We start from the raw sequence: 25,928 nt of genomic DNA on the forward strand, positions 1-25,928 counted from the left end.
GGCATCAGGCGATTAAAATTTGTAATCGTAATTAATCGCATGACTTCACTAGTTAACTCACGATTAATCACAAATGTTATATCTGTTCTAAATGTACAACAACAAAATTCTAGGTTTTCATACTCTTGTTAACAAAAATGGGGAAAAAATGTTAAACTAATAGAAATAGTTCAAATGATTTTTTTAAGTCTATAGCTGTCAATGGCAGTGAATGAGTTAATATGAGCAAGTGAATAAATTAGACAGTCCCTAAATGATCATATTAATTACATCTGTCTTGAGTGCTACTTTCACATGTAACACGCTTGTAGCCTACTTCTTTTTTTTTAATAATCTATTTCTGCATTGTAGCTTCTACAAAGTTGCATTTATCTATCAATCAACTCACTACCAGAATGTGGTATCATTATTTTTTTTATTTTATACATCTCTTAGTTGATCATCGTGAAGAGAAATTGATGCCAATGATTATTTTCTGTGCTACAGCGTTTGTCCAGAGCGGGTGAAGTTAGGCAGCACAGAATGGGATAAAAACGCATCCCTCTCAAGCCATGAGGCTGAGGTCAAGAGCTTCGGAAAGTATCTAGTACTGTAGTTAAGTCATTTTCAAATTTTCGGTAAACTTTTTTTTGTTACTGATGTTTGATTCCCCCCCATTAATTAAAAAAATAAATAAATATAAGTTTGACATATTTTTCATAAATATGGAAGGTACCTTTGCATGTAAGCCTTAATTGCAAATAAAAGTTTAGATTCAACTTTAATTTTCTAAAATCAACAAAACGTGGCGCTCACTAAACAAAATGCATATTTGAACACAAAAAAATCTGCAGGAGTCAAACAATAAATCTATTAGTCGTGCAACTTCTGAACAAATACTTTATTACAATATCCATAATCATATGCATAAAAATAAACCAATTTTCACCTTCCATAGACATAATAGGGCCTACACATATCTGACATGATGGCACTAGGACCAATTATGCAATGTCACAGAAAATTGTAAATGAAGTCAGTAGCAAATTTTAAATCTGAGGTAACAATCCTTTTGGAGAACATTTTCAGCTACAACACCAGCATTTGGGAGAAATATAATAAAAACATTGCAATACGGAAAAATGTCATTGAGGCCATAAATCTCCAGACAATTAAAGTTTTCATTCTGATAACATCATTGTGTCTAGAGTTATAAATCAGCTGGACCTTTTCTTCTACTTGCTCACATCTACAGCCTTATCTTGCCACGAGACCTTGCCAATGGTGACATAATAGTCTCGAAAATAATCTCTCTGGGCCCGTGCACTTCTGCGTCCACCATTTCCTCCGACAACTTGCAAAGAGTCAAGATGATCTCCTGACCTCCAGGTTCCATCTTCCCACAGGTAATTGTCTGCATCCGACTCTTCTCTATCAGCTTCTGTGTTGATATTCTGTGGGTTTCTGGTGGCTAACAAGTTGTGCAGACAGCAGCAAGCCAGCACAATCGTCTCCACATTTGTGAGCTTCTGCAGCATTGTGGTCAACAGACATCGAAATCGGTGTGATAATATTCCAAGTGCGTTTTCCACAATTCCGCGGGCCCTGGAAAGCCGATAGTTGAATATCCTCTCTGGCTTGGTCATGTTCCCGGTGGCGTAGGGCGTCATCAGCCAGTGTTTGAGGGGAAAAGAATCATCCCCCACAAAGAAGTAGGGGGTTGGGTGATCGTCGCCAGGCAGGGGTTCTGGTGGAGGTACTGCTGCCACCCCCTCTTCCAAAGCGGTGTAGAACTCGCTATCTTTGAAAATACCAGCGTCAGAATTGCTGCTAATGCATCCAACATCTAAATACATGAATTTATACTGGGAATCCACAACTGCCAACATTATAATTGAAGAATATCCCTTATAATTGTGTTTGGCAGATCCTGAGTGGGTTGGACCCTGGATGGCCACATGTTTGCCATCAATGGCTCCCAGTGTGTGGTGGAAGTTCCAACTGTCCGAGAAGCCCTGAGCAACTTGCTTCCACTCTTCCTCGGTTGTTGGCAACTTGATGTACTCTTCGTGAAGTTCCTCGTAGATGGCACTGCAGACTTCTGGCACAATGTTGGCGATGGTATTGTGTGCAACGCGGAATACAACGGCTAGGGATTTGTAATTCTCGCCACTGGTCATGTATCTCAATGCAATGGCCAGCTTCAGACCAGGCTCCAGAGCTCGTCTGATGTTGGTGTCCTTCTTCTGGATGCGGGGGGTCAACTTCTCAACAAGCTCGTAAAAAAGCTCAGGCTCGATTTTGAGAAAGTTCTTGAAGCTCTCCACATCTCCATCTTCTAATTGCTGCAACAGCTTTTCATATTGACCCAATTCTGTCCTCTGCAGCAAACACTCTCTAACCCAAACAGTCCTTCTTTTCTTCATGTTTTTCCTTTCTTCAGATTTTCTCTTTCACTTTTGTTACACGATAATAACACCGGCAGCAGCCAGACTTAAAGCACTTCTTCAACAGCAGCGGCACGTTGCGCCTCTTCCTGTCCGATTTCCACCGAACTGAAATCCATCTTCAACGCAGGACAGTTGAAAACGGAATGCTGGGGAAGAAAGTGCACTTCTTATATATGGCTTTGGTTCCACAGAATCGCCAAAAAGCGGCGGAGGAATGGCACGTGTTCGCAATACTGTCGCAAATAGTGTCATCTGTTTTTCCAAACACTTACCCAAACATTCGAGCATTGTCTCTAGCATCGGTAAAGGTAGCTAAAATGTTGCTAATGACAAAGGCTAGCCCCAGTTCCACTATCTGACGTACGCAATACGTTTTATTAATGAATCAGCAGTAACGTAGGTAACGCCACGCCCTCGTAATGTTAGACAACTATGTTGAGCTTTATTTATTTAACTAAAACAAACCAAAACCAACAAAATCCCTTTACAGTGATCTGGGAGTAAACGATTCCGCTGCCTAATCTTTATTTTTGCTCTAACATTTGGCGGAAAGGGGGATCGGTGTTACTCGGATCTGGCATCCTTGGCTAAGCCAAACCTGGCAACCCCGGCAGCCGGCGTGCTCTCTGCGGTGAGAGAAAAAGAAGATGGTGGACCTCACGACTGCAACGTGTTTCAAACTTCTCCCCAAACTCTTTGACAAATGCTCACTGTGCCAACCCGGTGTTACGTACAGAATACCCGGCGACAAGCATAGATAATACACCGGTGACAACCGTGAAGGCGAGTGGATTTGTCACCCGTGAACAAGATCACATTCCAGGGTGGAAGTAAGCAGTGAGTTTGGGCGGTTGTTGTTGGCAGAGGTCGCCGGTCAACATTAGACAACTCGGGGATTTTGTCTTTTTAATTGTCAGCGTGGAAACAAACCCAAATGTCTCCACACCGATTGTAGAGCTGTTTTTTTTTTTTTGTCGGGCAACTGATAGGAGGCTAACTTAGCTAGCCTCGCCTGGCTAACACTGCTGCTCGCCATGCCGCGAAGTAAAAAAGGGAAACGGGGCTCCACGAAAGCCGGTAAGTGTGCACACAACAATCGTGTCATTCCCATTTTCGCCAGGTAGCTAATACATGGACAGTGAGTGCATGACATTATTAATCGGCTGATTTTTTTGGGGGGTGGAAGTTGGCACTACCTGTCAATGCCACATGGCTTGCCGGTATGCCAGTTTGACAAAAGTTACTCCCTCCGTTTAAATGTTAAGTATTTCTTGTTTCTGCAAGGACATTGTAAACAGATTTCCAGTAAGGCAACTATGAATGCGAAACAATGTGCTTGTAGGTTAACATTTTTATTTATAGTCTGAGGTGGTAAAAGTACTCACACATCGTGTACTAACTTAGCAGAAGTACAAAAAAAGGTACTGACTCAACTTCTCTAGCATAAGTTACAAATATAATGCAGACAGACTATAAAATTCACTTAAGTACAAAAGTTAAAATGAATTTTTACAATATCCATATTGATAACTTGGCGAAAAGACAATTTCACTAATGGGAACTGACCAACAAAAAATAGGAAGGTGATAATAATTGAAATAATACATCATACGCGTTTTTGTTTGTTTGCTTTTGAACACTTAAAGTGATGGTTTTCAGACTGACACAAGACAACAAACTTTCCACCAATCAAACTTGGGGCAGTTTTCTTAATTAAGTACATAGATGCGGAATATCTTGTTTATCTGAATCCGTTGTATTCTCAACAATGTTCCCTCATGTTACATTGTCACTCTTTTTTTCCCACATTGTAATCTCACTCAAGATCTCTACTGCAGTTCTATCTCTTGCCATCTTTTGTAATGCCACGTCGTCATCTGACGAGGGTGAAAAAAGTAGTCAACCTGTTTTGACACAGTAAGAAAATAAATTACTTGATCTATTTTCAAATATAGGGAATACATGTAAAATGTCAGCAGTAAATCACAGATGCATGAAAATCTACTAAGTACAGTAACAAATGAATGTACTTAATGTACTTCATTACTTCTCACCACTGGAACTGGTGTTCTATTTATAGTTGTGCCTGGCTATGAAAAAACATGATTTTATTTCAACCTTTTCAGTGACAGCTGTGTGTAATTAAAGTTCCCACGTGTGAGTCCAACATGGTCACACGTGTTTTGAGTGTGCACTGTTGGTTGTCACATGGGCGGCCTCATATTTTGTGTACTGATTGTGGCTCTTTGGCACAGACATCTTGAGTTTTCGCACGTACGCAGGTGAATGGCTTCTAGTATTGACAGACACTAATGCCTAATCCATCCATTTTATACAATACGATACGATATACTTTTATTTTCCCCGTGGGGAACTTTTTCCTGGACTCCGTCCAGCTGCAGTTTACAGTAAGGAAAAAACAACAGAATAGAAAGAGATAAAATCAAAATTAAATAAGAAGTGCAGCAGTAGTTTACAGTAAGAAAAACAACAATAGAGAGAGATAATTAAAATAAATAATATATTGCACCACTTAGTTAATGTCGGTTATTAAGCAATTTGATGGATGTCGGCAGGAATGAGTTCTTGTAGCGGTTCAGCCTGGTTCTGGGGGTCCTGAATCTCCTGCCGGAAGGCAGTAGCTGGAATACAGTGCTTATTAGGGGTGGGAATCTTTAAATGTCTCACGATTCGATTCCGATTTTTTGGGCCTGCGATTCGATTCAGAATCGATTTCGATTAGGAGCGATTTTTGATTAAAAAATGATTTGATTGACAATGATTTTTGCTTCAATCTATAGATGTGCAAGGAATTGTAATGATCTACTCCAGTCTGACTTGCTAATGCTAATTAGCGCGCTACTCAGGTCCACACTGCAAAAAAACTACTTTTATTGGAATAACTTGATCAGTGGCCAAATCGGGTACAACATGAACAACGCTCCAAATAAAGGCACGCACAGACAAAGGCAAGACAGTATAAAATAATTGAAATAAAATAGATTTTGGGATGTTTAAAATTGATTCTGAATCGTGCTAAATGAGAATCGCGATTCTTATTAGCATCATTTTTTTATTTATTTTTGGGCACAGCCCTAGCTAGTGCTTATCTTGATTAGGGTAGCTGACTTTGAACTGGTTGCCAGCCAATTGTCGAATAGAGATACTAGACGACCATTCATACATTCCCAGCTATTGACCATTCATACATTCCCAGCTATTGTATTGACAATTAAGAGACCCTAATGTGCATGTTTTGGCATATGGGTGGAAGCTTGACTACCTGTTGGACTTATCCGTTTCATCATTTTGGAATTAGATCACCTGATGATAAATATACAAAATATACATTTGGAAAAGTAAACTTTTGATGTTTTCTTCACGCTCATTCTTTGACATCATTAATTTACACATTCCATTCCTATATCCCCCCGCGCTGCCACCCACCCACACATCCTATCTTTACTTCATTCATTCCTTCGTCCATACATCATCTCCAGGATCTCTTCGTCAGGAGGTTCTACAGTTGCAGTTGACGGCTAAAGCCTCACTGAAAGGTAACGCCCGCGACCTTTGTCCCTACCGCGTCGCCTTTCGAGAGGACTTTCTTTTTCGTCTACCGAGCACTGCTTCCTATCTGTTCGCCCTTTGTGCTGTTAGTGCAAGCAGTGCATGCCAGCAAGGCCACACTACAGAAGCTGCAAAGAAAATCATCCTGAGCAATAAACTCAAATTAATCTATAAAATAGCTTAATTACACCGCCTTATGTAATAAATGTTGTAGTTGCAATTATGCAACACAGCTTTTACCCCACAAAAGTTGAACTGCACTGAAGTCCACATTATACATTGAGCTCCGAATGACCTTGTTTGACCTTGTCGACCTGGCATGAACACACACACACAGCATACCATTGTGTATTGTGCACTGGAATGCTTGTCACCAATAGCCTAACAGTAGAAAGTCCTGATCGAGCAGTAACTTGGGGGCTAGCTTAGTTTGCTAACGCATGCTCACACACACACACACACGTTCTCCATTTACTAACATTATTCCTATTAAATATCTGCGTAGATATTTAATGAGGAATAATTCTTATTTAGGTGTTTGTTTTTTCCATATTACCGATTTAAATGCAAGATTATTGACAAATATGTGGTTATAAATCTGGACCAAAATGTTAAATACTACTTATGTGTCTGAAATAATGAAGGCCTAACCAGATGTTTGAGTGCTCTTTATAGTCCTATATTTGATTTGCTTATAAGGTGTGAAAAATGGAGCGAAGGTGGAGTCAGGAGCCAGTGATGACGAGCTGACATCGGACGTTCTCAGCCACTACAGCAGTGCCAGTGAAAACACATCCGTGCTAGAGGAGGGCACAGGTTGGTGACAAACAAACGTGTTTATCATGGGATGGGTATTGAAATTATTATTTTTATTTTTTTCCCCTCTTTCGGACACATTATTACAGGTTACATTGATCACATATTATAATTTGCAACATTGACATCCGAAAGAAGGGCTGACGGGTAGAAGCCATGGCAAAAAATGGAAATTATTTTTTGCTTGATTATTTGGAAAATTAAGTCAGCTGGAGTTTTTTTTTTTTTTTTTATCTAAAAATTAAAATATAAAGAGCTTGAGAACTCCTGTATTAAGAATCGTGGAGCTTTCCACATATTTTTATTTCAAAATTGATGTTCATCACCGATTCATTTCTTTTATCCTTCTCAACTAAACCAAACGCAGGAGGGGAGCAGGTTGACGAACAGACTGCCCAAGAAGAAATAGAAGACAAACTCAAGCAGTGCATTGACAACCTCACAGAGAAGAGGTGAGCCTCCTTTTTCACTACACAAAAATCCACATTGTCAAAATGTCCTTAACTCATTCACTGCCATTGACGGCTATAGATGTCAAAAATTCATTTAAACTATTTCTATTAGTTTAGCATTTTTTCCACTTTTATTAACAAGAGTATGAAAACTAGAAAAAAAATATTGTACATTTTGAACAGATATAAAATTTGTAATTAATCATGAGTTAACTATTGAAGTCATGCGATTCATTACAATTCAAAATTGTAATCGCGATTTAAAAAAAAAGAGAAAAGATTCTAAAAAAATTCAGGCAATTATTTTTTAAAATCCTAATTAATCGCATGACTTCACTAGTTCGCTCACGATTAAATAACACATTTTATATCTGTGCTAAATGTTAAATAAAAAATTCTAGGTTTTCATACTCGTGTTAACAAAAGTGGGAAAAAATGTTAAACGAATATAAATAGTTCAAATGAATATTTGACGTTAATTGACGGCTATAGATGTCAAAAATTCATTTAAACTATTTCTATTAGTTTAACATTTTCCCCACTTTTGTTAACAAGAGTATGAAAACCTAGATTTTTTTTGTATTAGAACAGATTTTTGATTAATCTTGAGTTAACTAGTGAATTGCAATTAATTACGATTAAAAATGGTAATCGCCTGACGCCCCTAATTTTTAATAATATTTTCTTGAAAAAGTAAAAACCTAGAAAAAAAATATTGTACATTTTGAACAGATATAAAATTTGTAATTAATCATGAGTTAACTATTGAAGTCATGCAATTCATTACAATTAAAAATTGTAATCTGCATTTAAAAAAAAAGAGAAAAGATTATTAAAAATTCAGGCAATTATTTTTTTAAATCCTAATTAATTGCATAACTTTACTAGTTAACTCACGATTAAATAACACATTTTATATCTGTTCTAAATGTTCAATAAAAAAATTCTAGGTTTTCATACTCGTGTTAACAAAAGTGGGAAAAAATGTTAAACGAATAGAAATAGTTCAAATGAATATTTGACGTTAATAGTCGTCAACGGCAGTGAATGAAAAAAAAAAAAAAGAGTGGCGTCAGGCAATTTCATTTTTTAATCGTAATTAATGGCATGACTTCAATAGTTAACTCACGATTAATCACATTTTTATATCTGTTCTAAATGCACAATAAAAACAATTCTAGGTTTTTATACTCTTGTAAACAAAAGTAGAAGAAAATGTTAAATAGAAAAAGTTCAAATGAAATTTTGACGTATATAACCATCAATGGCAGTGAATGAGTTAAAAGTGACTTCCTGTCGTCTCTCGCTCAGTGCAAAGACTCGACTGGCAGCCCTCGAATCCTTGCGGCTGGCTTTCTCATCCAAAGTGTTGTACGACTTCCTCACAGAGAGACGCTTCACGGTCAGCGACTGCTTGGAGAGGAATCTTAAAAAAGGTCGGGATCGGTTTCCATACATGCACATTCTGCCTACAATCATTTTTCCACTTTCACTTATCGCTAACCAAATACGTAGTTAAACATTGACATTGTTCTCTGCCGCGCTCCCTCCACGTGGCCAGGCAACGCAGAGGAGCAATCTGCTGCGGCAACCGTCTTCGCCCTGCTCTGCATCCAGCTGGGGGGAGGAGATGAGGCGGCGGAGGGCTTCAACCTGCTGCGCCCTGTCCTGACCAACATCCTGATCGACAACACTGCCAGTATGACAGCACGCCAGAATGTGAGTAATAGTGGGAAGCGGCTCACTCTTTCTATTTCGACCACATTAGACGTGAAACCAAATGAGCATTTGCTTTAGCGATGATCTGGGCCAAAATATCGCCAGGGTTGGCACTATCATCATATTTGTAAAAGAAATGTAACATGAGATTCAAAAGACTTGTTTAAGTTGCACTTGCAAGATATGTGACCGAGTTAAGTCAAGTTATAAGACATTATGATCATGTCGCTCCCGTCTTACTTTTGTTTTTCTTTGTTTGTGTCCCCATCAGTGTGCCAGAGCTTTGGGAATGTGTTGCTATGTGTCTGCTGCCGAAGACGGAGAGGTGAGGAGAGCTTTGTTTAAAAGGTTGCATCCGCCTTATTTAAAATACATATAAAAAAAAAATGAATTAAAAAAAACTTAAAGCTGCACTTGACCTATTGGGTCTTTGTACAAAATGGCTGCAATTCCAGGTAGTCATTTACAATTGGCCCTAGGTTTACGATTTAAGTTAATGTTGATACATTGCTTTCGAGGTTACCTACGGCATGCAGCGTGATCTACCGGTAATTGTAGTTTGTGCAGCACTGCACGAATACATACTAAGTAGTGCTGGGTAGGGGTGTGCCAAAAAATCGATTCTCATAAGAATCGCGATCCTCATTTAGTACAATTCTGAATCGATTTTAAATGTCCCAAATTTGAGTTCATTTCAATTATTTTAAACTGTCTTGCCTTTGTCTGTGTGTGCCTTTATTTGGAGCGCTGTTCATGTTGTACCCGGTTTGGCCACTGAGGGGCAGTGTGGACAGTAATTATGACATGACAACTGCATTATCATAATAATTATTATTGTTTTAGACTATGGCGGTCTCTATTTATTGCTGCTATATGATCATTTTGTATTAGGTAAAAAAGAGAAAACATAGCAACGAGAAAAAAAATGACATCAACCCTTTTTCCCACTCTTTTCTTTTTGACCCCCATCAGGACTTGATCAAGTCATTGTCACTCCTGGAGAGCGTGTTCATGTCTTCCTACCCCAACAGAGAGGGAGCGCTACCCACACCCAAACCCGGAGGCCCAGGGCTCCATGGCGCCGCCATGCATGCCTGGTCCCTGCTGGCCACGCTGTGTCCTGCATCCAAACTCTCTGTCCTGCTGAACCTGTGAGTACTTACAACTTTGTGTATCCTAAAAACAAACACCTGGCATGCTGCATTTATTTATCCTCTGCCTACAAGTTTTGGATTCAAATTATATATATTTTTTGGTCTTTTGATTATCGTAATCACAAACTAACGATCATCTATTGCAGTCACCTCCCCAAGCTGCAAGCCTGTCTGCAAAGTAGTGACGTCAATTACAGGATCACTGTTGGAGAAACCATTGCGCTGCTGGTTGAGCTGGGACGTGAGATCGATGAGGTACGCGCGCGCACGGGCAACAAAATGAATGAATCCCCTCAATACAATCTCTTTATCAAAACTACAATCTTCATTTCAAAATATGGAATTTACCAGATTGTAGGAAAAGTTGTCTAAGCGTATTTTTTGTGCAGGATTTTGAGGTGGAAGATGGTGAAAGTCTGTGTGAAAGTCTGAAAAGTTTAGCGACTGACAGCCACAAACATCGCGCCAAAAATGACAGGAGGAAACAGCGCTCGATCTTCAGAGAGGTTCTACACTACATCGAGGTGGGCATTGGGTGGCACCTTCAACGATCTCACGCGGTCTGGGGATCAAATCTTTTTTTCCGCCTTCACAGTAATGTGTTGGTCCATGTTTTTGTTCCGTGAACGTCTGCCCAGTCTTTATCTACTCTTGGCATTTAAATTGTTTTGTCATTTTTATTTTGTTTTAAACTCCAGTTGTTCAATATCATTCAAAAATAATAATACAGGCTTACCCTTTTACTCATTCACTGCCATTGACGGCTATAGACGTCAACAAGAGTATGAAAACCTAGGATTTTTTTTTTTACATTTAGAAAAAATATAAAATTTGTGATTAATCGTGAGTTAACTAGTGAAGTCATGGGATGAATTATGATAAATTCCTAATTTTTAATAATCTTTAAAAAAAAAAGTAATTTAATTATTTTTTATTTTATTTTTAATAATCTTTTTTTAAGAAAAGATTATTAAAAATTAAAGGCGTCAGGCAATATATTTTTTAATCATAATTAATAGCATGACTTCACTAGTTAACTCACGATTAATAACACATTTTTATATCTGTTCTAAATGTACAATAATAAAAAAAAATCTAGGTTTTCATACTCTTAACAAAAGTAGGAAAAATGTTAAACTAATAGAAATAGTTAAAATGAATTTTTTACCTCTAGCCGTCGTTGGCAGTGAATGAGTTAATATGGTCCCCCCAGCCCTCATTTGAAGTTGAGTAATTAAATGCCCTCATCTTTTTTGCTGTTATGTCTCGTTCAGAATGAAGACTTCACAGAAGAGAAGATCAGTTTCGGAGTAGAAAGCATGTACATCGACAGCTGGATGAGACGAAGGATTTACGACGCTTTCAAAGAGATCCTTGAGTCTGGTGTCAGGCACCATCTGCAGGTCAGCAAAAAACAGATTTTTACAAATAATTCAATAAGTATCTGTGAGTTCCGTGCATGTTTAATGGCACAACAGCACAAGAGTGTCCAATCCATCTCCTTAATGAAACTATCCATAACTCATTCATTGCCATTGACGGCTATAGGCGTCAAAAATTCATTTGAACTATTTCTATTAGTTATACTTTTTTTTTTCACTTTTGTTAACAAGAGTATGAAAACCTAGAAGAAATGTATTGTACATTTAGAACAGATATAAAATTTGTGATTTATCGTGAGTTAACTATTGAAGTCATGCGATTAATTACAATTACAAATTGTAATCGCCTGCCGCCCCAAATTTTTAATAAGATTTTCTTAAAAAATTAATAAATAAAAGATTATTTAAAAAAAAAAAGGTCTAGGTTTTCATACTCTTATTAACTAAAGTGGGGAAACAAGTTGAAGTAATAGAAATAGTTAATATGAATTATTGATGTTTATAGCCGTCAATGGCAGTGAATGAGTTAAAAAGGACTAGGACACAATAAAAAAAACATTGCTGTATTTCCTTTGGGAAACATTAAAAAAAAAACTAATTGAGGTTAAGTTCTCCACAAAAAAAATCTGAAACTAGGCAAATTTGCAAAAAATCTAAACAATGTATACAATATGTAAACAATCTACACTGACTAAACTGTAAATGTATTAAGTGTGACTCCATAAAGGATGTTGTTTTTTGTGTGTGTGTGTCTACAGTTTAACCCACTTTTACGAGACATCATTGGTCTTGGCCCCCCCATCATCCTCGACGCCACCATCAAAGCCAACAAGATCTCCCGATTTGAGAAGGTAAACGCTTTTCTTCGGGCCTTAGGAGTCATGTTCTACTGCATGAATGCTGAGTATCAAGCATTGCGTGTCTTTTTCTTGCTCAAGTTTTAATGCTTTGAATCTGTGGCCACTTATCTTCCTGTGCATCTTCTGTCTTTTCACAAATATATGTTGTTGATTAGTCCCCACATTGTTATGTTATTTTAACAAATTAATGGCCAATCTAAAGTTGAAGCTTATGAAATTAAATACACTTTGGGCATCTGCATACATGTCGTTTTTTGTGCCTTTGTCAGTGTAAAAACGGTCATGTTGGGTATAAAATACACATTGAATCTGAATGCACTATAGCATAGCGTCCTGGCCAAATTGTAGCCTTTATTGTGCTGTTGCATAATTCGTCTTTTCCTTCCCCAGCATCTTTTCAACTCTGCTGCCTTCAAGGCCAGGACAAAGCTGAGAAACAAAGTCCGGGACAAACGGGCCGACGTCATGTGAAGAGGAAAAAGTGTATTGACAAACTTGACACCAAGCGATTGCCTTCAAGCTGATCTCGCACAGGCTTAATGAATGAATGACTTGAGCCCACACTCAAGCTCGGGCTGCCCTGATAGGAAAAAAATATATTTTGCCTAATCATAATACAGTGGAATAATTTTTTATGATAATTTAATATGTGTTAACTGTTAGTACTTGTCCTACAACAAAGTTTAACTGGAATGCAAAACGTGATGGGACTCAGAAGAGAAATACAATATGACACTTTATCATAATGTCAGTAAAAAAAAAAAAAAGCAATCATTTACATGTTATCCCGAAAGTACCGTATTCACACCACTGAACTATTTCTATGTTTTTGTATTCCAGCCTTGTTCTAAAATTAAATATATATATAATTCTTATTTCTACACACAATACCCTGTTTTGAAAAGTGTTTAAAAAAAACAAACACGTACATGAGTATTCACAGCCTTTGCTCAATATTTGTCAGCCTCAACTCTTTTAGAATATGATGCCACAAGCTTGGCATGGATCTCTGGATAGTTTGGTCCATTACGCTTTGCAGCATGGCAAGCGTCGGTTCAGCTATTTTCAGATCTCTCCTTATAAAAAAAATTAAACTCTAATCTGGAATTTGTCTTGGGGAGTTGTGCGTCGATTATATATTTTTATTTTTTTGGATGCGGTGCGGGGAGGGGTTAGTGGTGAGCTTTGGAATAAGACGTAACACGGGTGTCACTCGTTTTTGCCATGGGCCACGTGGTCGTCAAGATTATGATGATTTTGAACCCAAATTATACAATATGATATGATTACCTGATAATACATATGGCTGGTGTCGGGCCAAAACCTTGTACTGTACCTCCAAAATCATCAGCCATTAAAGATTACATCATCAAAGATAGGCAAGCCATTTTCAACACTTTAGATTGGTCAATAATCAACAGGATATATTTTTGAAAAAATATTAAATAGACCAAATTGTGACTTGAAGATTTGTTTAAATATTATGACATTTATTTTAAAAGGGGGATTAATAAAAAAAAAATGCTTGCAATCCCTCCCTGGCATTAAAGGCGCATGTAATTGCTTTTGTGTGCCACATGAAATGATGTTGCGGGCCAGATCTGGCCTCAAGCCTTGAGTTTGACATGTGACCTATCAAAATAAGGGGGGAAATTGAGTGGTGTGAATATGTACTGGATGTACCGTATATTTAGCGAAAGGAATATTCTGAGGCATTTTACATCGAGCTGTATGTTTTCGTGGTTTTTAAAACCTGATTGGTGCTAATGACAATTGTAACCTGTGCTAGCTGTTTAGCAATTAATTGTCCTTGATGACAAGGAGACGGAAAAATATATTTTATATATTGTTTATCTAATGTGATAATATTGCCAAATCCACACTATAAACATTGCAACTCAAGAGAAAGTGTGAGTGTGATGTTAGTATGCTTTATCAGTTTTAATCTTCACTGATACAACAGTATATGCCTAATTGAAACCAAATGATTGTCACCTTTTGTATGGATTTTTTTTTTTTTAAGGACGGGGAAAACTTTTAACCATCTGGTTGTTGCTATTTGTGTTTCAAATTGTATTTAATTACAACATAGAATGGTGTGACGTACCGTTAAGAAGCTTACAAATGCAAGATACTGTTTACAGCTAACGGAAGATGACATTGTTGCTGTTGTGTCCATTTTATTGCAGGGTGGTGTTACTTGAATCATTAAACGAGTGTTTTGAGCGTTAACTGTGCTTATTTATTTTCTGAAAACATTTCATTCTTGGCATGTGTAACATAAGGAACGATAAAGTTCTACCTATTGATCTAATCTACAGTTCAGTACTGTACAGCAGTGGCCACCAAATTTCCCAATCTGAAATTAAAAACTACGGGTAATTGCAGTTTTTTTTCTCCACCCATAATCCGAACCACCTATTCTCACAAGGGTTGTGGGGAATTTATTTATTCTATGATGAAAATTAGACCTCTGTCATTTTAAATGGGAGAACATCGGTTGCTCATTGATTAATCACAAAATGTTGTCTCATTAATCATGTATTAACGCAGATTAATCACACTATTAATTTTGACCGCAGATGATCATTTAGTTTGACAGCGGATGATTTGGTAGCACATAACCAAATGCATTAAAGTAAAGCATTTGATAAACGTTTGCGTATGACATTCAGAATATTTGTTCATGTCAAAATATTGTTTTTTTCATTTTAAATTATGCAAGTAATTAACTGATTATAAAAAGAGGAGGATGAACGTGTGGAGTGGATCAAAAAAATGTTGAAGACGTCCTCATAACATGTAGAAATAATTAACACATATCAGGTGCTCTTCAAATCTGGTGGGCATTTATTTTTATTTTATTTTTAAAGCCTTTTCTAATTAAGTGATTAATCATTCTAAATTCTTAGGTGTACGGGCACCACAAGGAATGTCCAAACATGTCGCGTAGTGAGACTATGAGACACAATGAGTACAAAATGGCAAATGGACCAATATAGCGCTTTATCTACACCATATGGTGCCCGAAGCGCTACCGTATTACAGTATCCATGTTGATATGTTTATCAAATACATTGTGTCAGACTTCATTTAAAGTAAAAAAAGAATAGAGCCAGTGGTACATTCTTTCGCTTGTACCTTACACCCCTCAGAATTGATTAGAGTGGTACGGTCCGCTCGTCTAGTAAATATGGAAGTCGCCAAAGACGTGCTGAAAGAAACGCCAATGAAAACATGCGCACGGATTTTTGGACGTTAAACTCTTTAAATCGACAAGATTGTACCGAGCCTGTCGACTGTTTCAGGTGTTTGTAAACGGGAAACATTGTTCATTTCGTGTTGTTTAGTGTGACGTTGAAAGTCGCACATATGGAGTCCAGACAAGTTACGAGGGTGTACGGAGAAGTCAGCTCTCACCCCACGCCGGTGTCTGCTGACGTGCGGGAACAACAGCAAGCAGACATTCGTGTCATCACAGTAACTGCAGGTACACCCATTTTATCACTTTAGTACAGGTGGTCGTCCTCGATAGGGTGTATGATGGACGGCATCGATTTACGACAGCCCGACGTTACGGACGTTGACCACAGGGGGGCGCACACTAGTTAGTCACGCGCCGCCGTTTGTTCACTGTCTGCAAAGGAAACACAGAGAGGCGCTATATTTCATCACTACAATAAGTGTTACCAATTTACAGATTTGCTATAGCAATGATTTTTCCAACCCCTTAGTGGCTATTTGTCAAAGACATGTTGTAGAAAGTCTTTCCAACAGTGGAAGAAGCAACATTTTGGTCACGTTTGCACTCTTGGTCTGGTGTACTACTAAAAGCTTGACATACATTTCCAGGGTGGAGTCAGACTGATGTGGTGAGAGCATCCAGACTTTGTTACTCGCAGCAGTGGACTCTGATTTCTGCCTCCAGAGACCAGCGGAACATCAGGACAGTCCTCCCGCCAGGCCCATGTGTACCTTTGTCTGGAGAGTCAGTATGCACATATTCCATTATTTTTGCCCCAGTGCCGGTCGGTGCATGACACTTAGCTTTTGTGCCTCACAGTTTTGGGGTTAAATCCTGTGTGGGGTTTGCTAGGGATAAATCAGTGAATGGTTGTTTGTACAGTACACATGTGCCCTGTTGTGATTAGCTAGTGACCACGTTGTGGCACAAATATGCACTGAAGTCTACTGTCAGACCTGCAATAGTTGGAGAAGAACACAGAGGAGCAAGAGGAAGAAGGGCAAGAATAAGAGAAATAAAAGAAAAGGGAAAATGGGCTAATAAGTCTGCATAGGAATTAAAAACAGAATGTAGCATGCCATGAAGTCTTTATGTGGAGAGTCATCTCACCTTTTTACACAAAAACGGTCATTTCACCTTTATATGATTAGAAAGCTGGTAAAAAAAAAGAAGTCACTTTGCCGTTCGCAATCTTTCCACTTCAATGAAGAACATGGATTTCTCCCCTTGTAGATTGCTTAGTGGTCTTTCGCCCATTGGTGGTTTGAGGGCTGTGGTCCGTGACACGGGTGGTCACCAGTTGCTGGAGGTGAGCAGGTCACATGATCTTCTCGGAGCAGTTTGTTCATCAAACCACGAGCGTGTTCACACTGTTTGCAATTTTGTAGATATGGGACCATCATGGCCTCAGGAAATGCCTCAACCTGACTGCCCTCAACGTACATGGCGGCGTGTATGACGATGGTGAGAGATACAAACTACTACTACATCTTATCTATCCTAAAGTATCTTTTATAGCCATTTATGGCAAAATGTTGTTCATATTTATAAAACCTAGCATCCATTTTGTCATATGATCAAGTATAATTCCCTTGATTTTTATTTGCAATTGTCTAGTTTCCACACAATAACTCCAGATCACCTGCTACACTAATTAGGAGCATAGAAATGAATGGGTGTTTCATGAAACAGTTTTTGTACAATAGAAAAAAGGATGGCTTAGGATTCTGTAATGAAATTATTCAAAATGTATCTCAAAAGGGAATTTTGTTGTGAAAGACAAATTGAAGTTAGTCCACACTTAGACTGTAGTGACAATGAAGCATCGTAGGCATGTTGTTTTGTTGTGCGTTGTTAGCTCAGTTTGGCGGTCTGTCATGGTCGGAGTGTGAGAGCAAACTTCTCTACATAGCTGAGAAGATCGGCAACACAGATGAGTCTTCATGGGCGAAGGTATTTGACACATGCATACATACATACATAGATGAATTATTTAATCCCGTCTTGCATGATTGTGTATACAAAGGACAGGAGTGTCTACTGCGAGGACTGGGGCGAGGCTCTAACCAACAAGAGCACACCAGTTATTTGTGTGGTCAATCTGCACAGTGGATCCGTGGACGTATTGCCGGGTGTTCCCGCTGACGTCTCACCGGGACAGGTGACCGCAGAGTCCTCTCTCCAACAATCATGGCCGACTGAACTTGCTATATTTTGCATGTTGACTGTGTGTGTGTGTGTGTGTCGGTGTCTCCGTGTCCTCTAGGCTCGCTGGGCTCCAGGAAGCCAATCAGTGTTTTTTATTGGTTGGTACCATGAACCTTTCAGATTGGGACTCAAATTCTGCTCTAATCGCAGGTTAGCGAGATGTTACATCTTGATGTTATCCATCTCAGGAAGCGGCCATTTTCCTACTTGCTGTCAATGGAATATGACATCATAATTACTCAGGGCGCAGGCCATTCGTGGCTCAGCTTGGAAACGTCACATGACAAAACCCAGTAAACAGGTGAACCGTGATTTTAGTCATTACCTGAGCAACTGTGATGTCGTTTTCAGTCTGCAAGTGGCAAAATGGCCGCCCCCTGAGATGGATAAAAACATGTGGATTTTGCTGCTCAATTCATGTTCCACAAATGCGCTATTAATGAATGACATGTTGAGACTAGTGGGGGCACATACCTCCCCTTTAAAAATAAAACATTTGAGCACTAAAGTTTGATCTATTATGCCGGAATGGTCATAAACTGAGGACTCCCTTAATATTGCATCGCATTTCTTAACTCTTGCAGGTCAGCTTTGTTCCAGCTCCACATGGATGGTCGTTGTGGTGAGTCGCCATTTAATAAACGTATTGCTTCACAAATTTATCGTCACTGTCCAGCGGAAACCTACCTTTTCCAAATTTGGTCAATTTCATATTATTTCACTAATACATTCCGTTCCGACATGGCTGTATTATCTTTACGAATGAGTGACAAATCTAAAGTGTTGGAAATGGCTTACTGTCTTTGACAATGCTAATTAATTGCTTTTTGGGTCTCTGAAAAGCTGATGCTATTAGAGATGCTGGCCGGGGTCGACGGCTTCCCTCTTTGGTGGAGGTTTTCATGCATGCCAGATCCACCACACCAGCATCTACCGAAATTCAAACACAATCTGCTTCTTCCTCTGGTCGTTGAATCGGTGGAGGCTGATGTCTGTGGATCTCACTCTGCTTCAGCTATCCTTCCTTGCTTTCCTCAGTCTTTTTTTTGGTCTCCCTAATTTGTTGGAATTTAGATGTTTCTGGGGTTGGTGAATGATTCTGGTTGGTAACCCGGTGGGTAGTAGGTGATGTCTGGTCGATGCCGGATTTCACTTTTCTTTCTTTTCTTTGATCCTTCCTCGGGTCTCTTGACAACTCCACGACTCTAGCTAAATTCTGAAGTATTCGGTTTAGGTGAACGGTATGGGATTTTTAATAGGTTTCAGGTGAATAAATGTGCTCACACTCAGACACACGCACATATGCACACATACAAAGAGAAGAAAAAGAGGAAAAAAGGAGAGCGCAATGATGATGACATGTCGAATCGGTAAGATTACCGAATGAACAATACTGAGCTCTATATATATATATATAAAAAAAAAAAGAGATGCGAGGATTCCACCCAACATCAGTTGATATTAGGCCACCTGTCATAAAAAGACCATCCGGCATCATGATGATGCTTTAATGTGCACTCTTTCAATTTCAGTGAACTCTAGGGTGTTTTCCCATTTTGAACAAGAATGAGACATGGCAAACTGAATGAACCAGTTTGTACATACCTAAATTTGACTTCTGATCTCCGTGCGTGCTTCTCCGAGGGCAATTTTTAAAGCACTGATTCTCCAAAATGTACGTCTTTCAAAACAGAGCGCTTGACGGGGGACAACCTATCAGTGTCCTGTCCCAGGTTGAGTCCAGATGGGTCCACGCTGATCTACCTGCAGGGTCAAGTTTTTGGGCCTCATAGTCAGTGTCTCAGTCTGCAGCAGGTATCTGTATCATGCACTGTACAGTATTTGTGTGTGTGGGAGGGACCAACAACTAGTTACCAGTAACTTGGTCTTCCACAGTTGGACCTAAACAGTAAAAAGACATCCACACTGTTGGATGTTGTCCATAGGCCTCAGAGTGGTAAGTGGCATTTTGTTTTTTTGTTACTCAGGATTCTGGTGATTGCTTATGATATGTCGTGATATATTGTCCTACTTTTATGGCGTTTTGGCTCTGTGACATTTCTCAACATTCACATGCTCGGATGAAATTAGAACGACTGTCTGATATTTACATAACAGCGTATCTAATATGTCAGCCCACATTTAGAAATGTGCTTTTGCTCCAGATGGCTTTGCTGGTATTTATGAAGCCCTGCCATCCGCCTGTTGGTCTACAAATGGGAAGAGAGTTGTGTTCAGCAGCGCCAGTCAGAACCGCAAGGTAAAACGTTGTATGCATGTGTGTCATTCACATTATCGTGAACTTTGAACTATTAGCCGTCCCACAATGTTTTTCTTCTACTTTAATACCTGCGGATGTTGTGTCTTATTTTCAGACGTTCAATTTTGTCTATTCTTAGCTTCCCGTCAAGTCACCAAATTTGTATTTACTCTAAATGAGTTTTTCAATTTTCATGTCGAAGAGCTAACTGCTCACGTTTTAAAATCAAATCCACGCACATTAAAGTATTCGGATCAGCCTACAGACAGGCTGTGTAACTTGTGTCATTTTGTGTCACATAACACAACATAATGCATACCATTTCGTTTTCAAGTGGAAGGCGATCAACCTCGCCAAACTGTTCTCCAAATGAGAGGCAAAGTGTTCTTGCCTAAGTTGCCGCAAGTGCTTTAATTATCACTTGATCTGTACCACTGGCATATTCAGTAATAAACCCCCCAAAAACTTAGACATAATTTAAGCTAGCACCTAAATGTTACTTTATTACTTCCTCTACCTTAATGCTAATATAATAAATGAGAACGCCGTTGACGGGCTAACAGAAAAGATAAAACAGCTGTTACTTTAACATAAACAATCCAGTAACGCATACAAATACAACAAGCAGCAGTACTAACCAGAGATGTCACGATCCGATCACGTGATCGGAAATCGGGCCAGATCACATGGTTGCCGACTTTATCGGAATCGGACGCTGTCTCCCTATCAGGACTCGGAAAAATATATGAGGCTATTTTCATAACTTTTTTATCAGATCTGGATAAGAGACCTCTTTTTTCCACACGCTGCAGGACATTAAAAAAATATATATAATTCCACGTCACAGCCCAAAAGCACATTTCAGACAAACTACGCATCATGCTATCAGATGTTTCATTTACCACGGAGGTCTGGAGTTCATCTGTTCATCATTGGGGATAGAAATCAGTTTCGACAATTTAATTACATTTATTTTACATGCCTGCGAGGTACATTCAATTTGCGGTGTTGTTACTTGAAATATTTGTATTTATTTACTACCTTTTGCACTACTACAAGTTCAAAGTGAAAAAATAGTATTTCATTTATTACTCAAACGTTGAAGTGCTCTGTTTAAGAGTTGAATGTTGATTACTGGATCAATTTCTTCGTTCCTCATAATCTTTTTATGTATATCAGAAGTATCGGATCGGGACTCGGTATCAGTATCGTTTCCAAATCAAAAGACTTGAACACGAGGGCCCAAAAACCTGATCGGGACTCTCTTGGTACTAACCTCCATGTAATCTCTCAGTTTAGCCTTTACCTTTTCTTTACTGACTGTTCTTTTTCGTCTTTCAGGATCTCTTCATGGTGGACAGACAGTCAAAGAAAGTCTTTTTGCTCTCTGGTGGTAAAAAAATCTTTCCTGTCACAAAAGCTGAATTTACACTGCGTGTTTCAAGCGACATCCATCCTCATCCTAATTTATTTTTCCCTGCTGCGCCCATGTTAGGCCAGTCCGATGCTACCAAGAAATATGGCAGCTGGAAGCTGCTGACCGTCCAGAATGACCTGATGGTCGTGTGTTGCTCCAGCCCAAACATACCACCAACCATGGTTAGAACATGCACACACGCTCACACGTCTTATATTTTCACATCACGAGGGGCTACACGCACAATCGAATGAGATCCAATAAAGAAGCTTGAAAAGCAATATGAAGATGATAATATTCAGTTTTGCGTGTGTGTGTGTGTGTGTATAGCTGGCGGGTTTCCTCCCTTCAGAAAGTGAAGCTGTGACCTGGCACCCCCTCCAGGAGCCCATCATGACCTTTGACTTCCCGTGGACCGTTCTAGCGGTTGAACCTCCTCCAGAAGAGGACCACAAAAATTATCGTCAGATTGACATCTACATACAAAAGCCAACCAAAAGTTTTTGTTTTTCACGGGGGCTGCTTGAACTTTTGTGCTTGTCCCAATTTGTGTCTTTAGCTGGGTTAAAGTTCGGAGCAGTCCTGGTTAAACCATGTGATCTTCTTGATGGAGCAAAGACACCGCTTGTGGTCTTCATCCATGGTAGGCTGGCAGATATGGATTTGCCAAACTCCACTACTACTTTTTTGATTTTGATTTTCAGTCTCCCGCAGGTGGGCCACACTCCCAGTTTGCTGCAGAGTGGAACAGCACCACTGCTGGTCTCGTCTCTCTTGGCTTCGCTGTGCTCATGGGTGGGACACACATGAGACACGCCCACCGACACGTACTGTAGTTCAACATAGAAACAGTTCATAAAAATCTTTTTATACTTGTATATATTTTTGAAAAGGATAACTCATTACCTTGTCTTTTTTGAGTATATGATAATTATTTATTATGAACCTGAAAGATGGTTGATAGATTCCTCCAAGGATGTACCATTGAAATCTGTTGAAATTATCAAATTAAATTAAATTAAAATAAACTAAAATACAATAAATATAAAATTACATTAAAATAAAATAAATAGATTTTTTTTAAGAGTTGTTGGGAGGAGAACATTTTAAAAAATCAAGTCAGATTTGATTTGGGGTAAGCAATGATAACGTTAAATCCAGATTTGATGCAGATTATTTATTTTTTGGCTGCAATTGAAGTTCATCATAAAAATACAATTATACCTTTTTCAGAGCCTTACATCTGTATCTGAATTTTGACCCCCTACCTCCCCTCCCCTCCCCTCCCTTCCCCTCCCCTCCCCTCCCTTCCCCTCCCCTCCCCTCCCCTCCCCTACAAGAGCCTATATGGTAGTCCTTCACTCTTGTGTGAGTGTTCTCGTTTGAAGGCAAGATTCTTTAATGACATATTCTTCTTATTCATTGAAAGTAAACTACCGCGGCTCGACAGGCTTCGGCCAAGACAGCATTCTGTCCCTCATTGGACACATTGGAAGCCAAGATGTGAAAGATGTCCAGGTAGCTACATACCTAATCTAACCTACCTACACCAACCAGCCTAACCTACCTACCTACATCTACTTGCTGTCTTTTCCCAAGAGAGCAGTGCTTGCCGCGTTGCACAGTCACCCGACTCTTGACCCCAGTCGCGTGGCTGTAATCGGGGGTTCCCACGGCGGCTTCCTATCTTGTCACCTGGTGGCTCAGTACCCAGAATTCTACAAGGCATGTGCAGCCAGGAACCCTGTCATTAACGCCGCCACCTTGCTGGGCACCAGTGACATCGCGGACTGGTGAGACTGGCTGCTTAGTTTGGCTCTTGAACGTTTGAACTTTTTCCCCCCTCTCTGGTCTCCCCCAGGCGTTATACCTGCGTGGGCTTCCAGTACTCATATAACCAGACACCTACTGCAGAAGCCTTGGCTGCCATGTTGGAGAAGTCGCCTATTGTACACGCTGCACAGGTCAGACACGCATAGCCTGCATTAGTTTTTAAGATGTTTGTCATGGACAGACGACGAGTTAACGCAACAGAATAATGTGTGTGATTTGATGTACCGTAGATCAAGGCTCCGGTGCTTTTGATGCTTGGAGGCAGAGACAGACGGGTGTCCCCTTATCAAGGTCTGGAGCTATACAAAGTGCTCAAGAGTCGGGCGTCACCTGTCAGGTACAACAACGGACGCATCACACGCTGACACACAGCGCACCGTGTCACCCAGACTCATTATTTAATGAGAAAAGAAAATATGGTAATTAAAAATAATGACCCCCAAAAACTCATGAAGTGATTTTGAAGGGGAAGTCAACCTTAAACATTTCTTGCCAATAATATGTTGTATGTGACCTCACTAGTCTAAACCTGACATTCTGATTAATATTACATTTGTGGAATATGAGTTATGAAGCAAAATCCAGCCATTATTATCCATCTCAGGAGGCGGCCATTTTGCCATTTGCTGTCGCCTGAAGATGACATCATAGTTGCTCAAGGCTGAGGTAACGACCAATCACAGCTCACCTGTTTTCTCAAGCTGAGACCTGAGCAACTGTGATGTCATTTTCATTCGACATTAAGTGACAAAATGGCCGCCTTCTGATATTGTTAAAAACTGCTGGATTTTGTTGCTTAAGTCATATTCCTCTAAACCCCTATCCAGCCTGTTTTCCATGTCTCCCTCCTGCAGCACAGCTGAATCTAATGATCAGCTAATCAGCAAGCTTTGCAGAAGCCTGATAACAATCCTGATCATGAATCAGGTGTGTTAGTGGAGAGAAACATGGAAAACCGTCTGGATGGGGGCTCTCCAGGACCGAATTTGAGCACCCCTGCTCTACACAATATTAACTCATTCACTGCCATTGACGGCTATAGACGTCAAAAATTAATTTGAACTATTTCTATTAGTTTAACTTTTTTTTCCAAACCTATAATTATTTTTATTGTACATTAATACCAGATATAAAATTTGTGATTAATCGTGAGATAACTAATGAAGTCATGTGATTAATTACTATTAAAAAATTTAATTGCCTGACGTCCCTAATTTTCAATAATGTTTTCTTTTTCCTTTTTTTTTTTTTTTTTAAATCGTGTCAGGCAATTTAAATTTTTGATGGTAATTAACTGCATGACTTCAATAGTTAACTCACGATTAATCACAAATGTTATTTCTGTTGTAAATGTACAATATCCCCCCCCAGGTTTTCATACTCTTGTTAACAAAAGTGGAAAAAAATGTTAAACTAATAGAAATAGTTCAAATTAATTTTTGATGTCTATAGCCGTCAATGGCAGTGAATGAGTTAACCAGCATGCCTTTTTTTTTAGACTCGTGGGGCTGCATAGAACATATTATCAAGAAATTTTTTTTTTTGGGGGGGTTCCCTTTAATTACTTTTTGTTTTATTTTCAGTATTGCTGTTGTACTCCTTTGTGCTTTATTGTTTGGTGGTGATTGCATTTGTCTTTGCAGGTTATTGTGGTTTGCAGAAGATGGACACTCCCTATCCAGATTGGACACACAGGCCCAGTGCTTTCTCAACGTAGCGCTATGGCTGCATCAGCACCTCTAACACACATGTACAGTCCAAACACATCACCATGGTCGGTATCACGAACCAGTGAGGGGAGTAACAGCAGTCTACATAAATGGCGTTGCTAACTGTTAAACAAATTTGTAGAACTAAGCCCCTCACTATGAAAGGAAGGAGGGAACTGGAAATAAAAGTTAGCCCTGGAGATACTGGAGTCAGAGTTAGCTGATGAGAGTGGAGAAAAGGGAGTGACATCTGGTGATATATTGGCGACAAAGGTTGTTTGGCAGCAGGGTTAGCCATGTTTGGTCTGAGAACATGACTGGTGAGACTGAAAGGTTTGTGCAGAAGTGTAGTTTCTGTCAGATTGCATATTGTGGGGAGTGTAAAAGTTCCGATGATGTTGAGGACTACTATCTCTCCATTTTTGCACTCATACATGATGACCTGATTATTAGTATTTCCCAGTACCCATAATACATGATAAAGCTGCAATAAAGGGCTCAGGCAAGGAAGTGACTTATTGATTTCATCAATTTGATTTAATCTGAGGCCTTCAAATATTTGATGAACTGATCTGGAATGGAGATGTCAAAATGAATTGACAACTAATAGATGTTCAAATTAACTACTGTATTTTAATAATCAAGTAATTGTTTAGAGCCATTGTTAGACTTAAAATGGTCCAACTGTTCTGATTCCAGCCTCTCAACTGTAATTATTCTATGACGTCAGATTAGATTTTATTCAAATCTAATAAGCACTTTCAAATATTATTCTGCCCTTCTGAAGTTCACCGTTTGAGTTTGTGCAACCTTAGAGCGCCCTCCAGTGGTTGCTTTGTTCGTTGTTTTGGTGAGAAGAGAGAATTCCTATGTGG

The 25,928-nt window shown here is 39.2% G+C and overlaps 2 protein-coding genes across 5 annotated transcripts; both read left to right on the forward strand.

Moving 5' to 3' along the window:
• The first annotated feature begins 2,939 nt into the window (after positions 1–2,939).
• Positions 2,940–14,614, forward strand: ifrd2 (interferon-related developmental regulator 2). Of its 2 annotated transcripts, XM_077576776.1 has the most exons (13): positions 2,940–3,506; positions 5,930–5,986; positions 6,699–6,815; positions 7,183–7,267; positions 8,579–8,703; positions 8,829–8,986; positions 9,258–9,311; positions 9,959–10,137; positions 10,287–10,395; positions 10,530–10,664; positions 11,415–11,543; positions 12,281–12,373; positions 12,773–14,614. In XM_077576776.1, exons 1-13 carry the CDS (start codon positions 3,464–3,466, stop codon positions 12,851–12,853), a joined length of 1,365 nt encoding a protein of 454 aa, XP_077432902.1. In that variant the 5' UTR covers positions 2,940–3,463; the 3' UTR covers positions 12,854–14,614. The 2 variants fall into 2 exon arrangements, with proteins under 2 accessions (XP_077432902.1, XP_077432911.1); XM_077576785.1 differs by lacking the exon at positions 5,930–5,986.
• Positions 14,615–15,547: 933 nt separating this feature from the next.
• On the forward strand, positions 15,548–25,559 carry LOC144061260 (acylamino-acid-releasing enzyme). 3 transcript variants are annotated; one of them, XM_077581558.1, is made up of 21 exons: positions 15,548–15,872; positions 16,235–16,370; positions 16,860–16,935; positions 17,015–17,090; positions 17,485–17,579; positions 17,653–17,787; positions 17,893–17,984; positions 18,419–18,456; positions 19,528–19,649; positions 19,731–19,791; positions 20,000–20,094; positions 21,436–21,487; positions 21,590–21,693; positions 21,842–21,974; positions 22,071–22,154; positions 22,226–22,306; positions 22,941–23,029; positions 23,111–23,304; positions 23,373–23,475; positions 23,575–23,681; positions 24,988–25,559. In XM_077581558.1, exons 1-21 carry the CDS (start codon positions 15,755–15,757, stop codon positions 25,085–25,087), a joined length of 2,091 nt encoding a protein of 696 aa, XP_077437684.1. In that variant the 5' UTR covers positions 15,548–15,754; the 3' UTR covers positions 25,088–25,559. The 3 variants fall into 3 exon arrangements, with proteins under 3 accessions (XP_077437684.1, XP_077437675.1, XP_077437689.1); XM_077581549.1 differs by having other exon boundaries at positions 21,436–21,693; XM_077581563.1 differs by lacking the exons at positions 15,548–15,872; positions 16,235–16,370; positions 16,860–16,935 and having other exon boundaries at positions 17,658–17,787; positions 21,436–21,693.
• Positions 25,560–25,928: the final 369 nt, after the last annotated feature.

Source organism: Vanacampus margaritifer, chromosome 1, assembly GCF_051991255.1.
Source record: "Vanacampus margaritifer isolate UIUO_Vmar chromosome 1, RoL_Vmar_1.0, whole genome shotgun sequence".
Taxonomy (NCBI): domain Eukaryota; kingdom Metazoa; phylum Chordata; class Actinopteri; order Syngnathiformes; family Syngnathidae; genus Vanacampus; species Vanacampus margaritifer.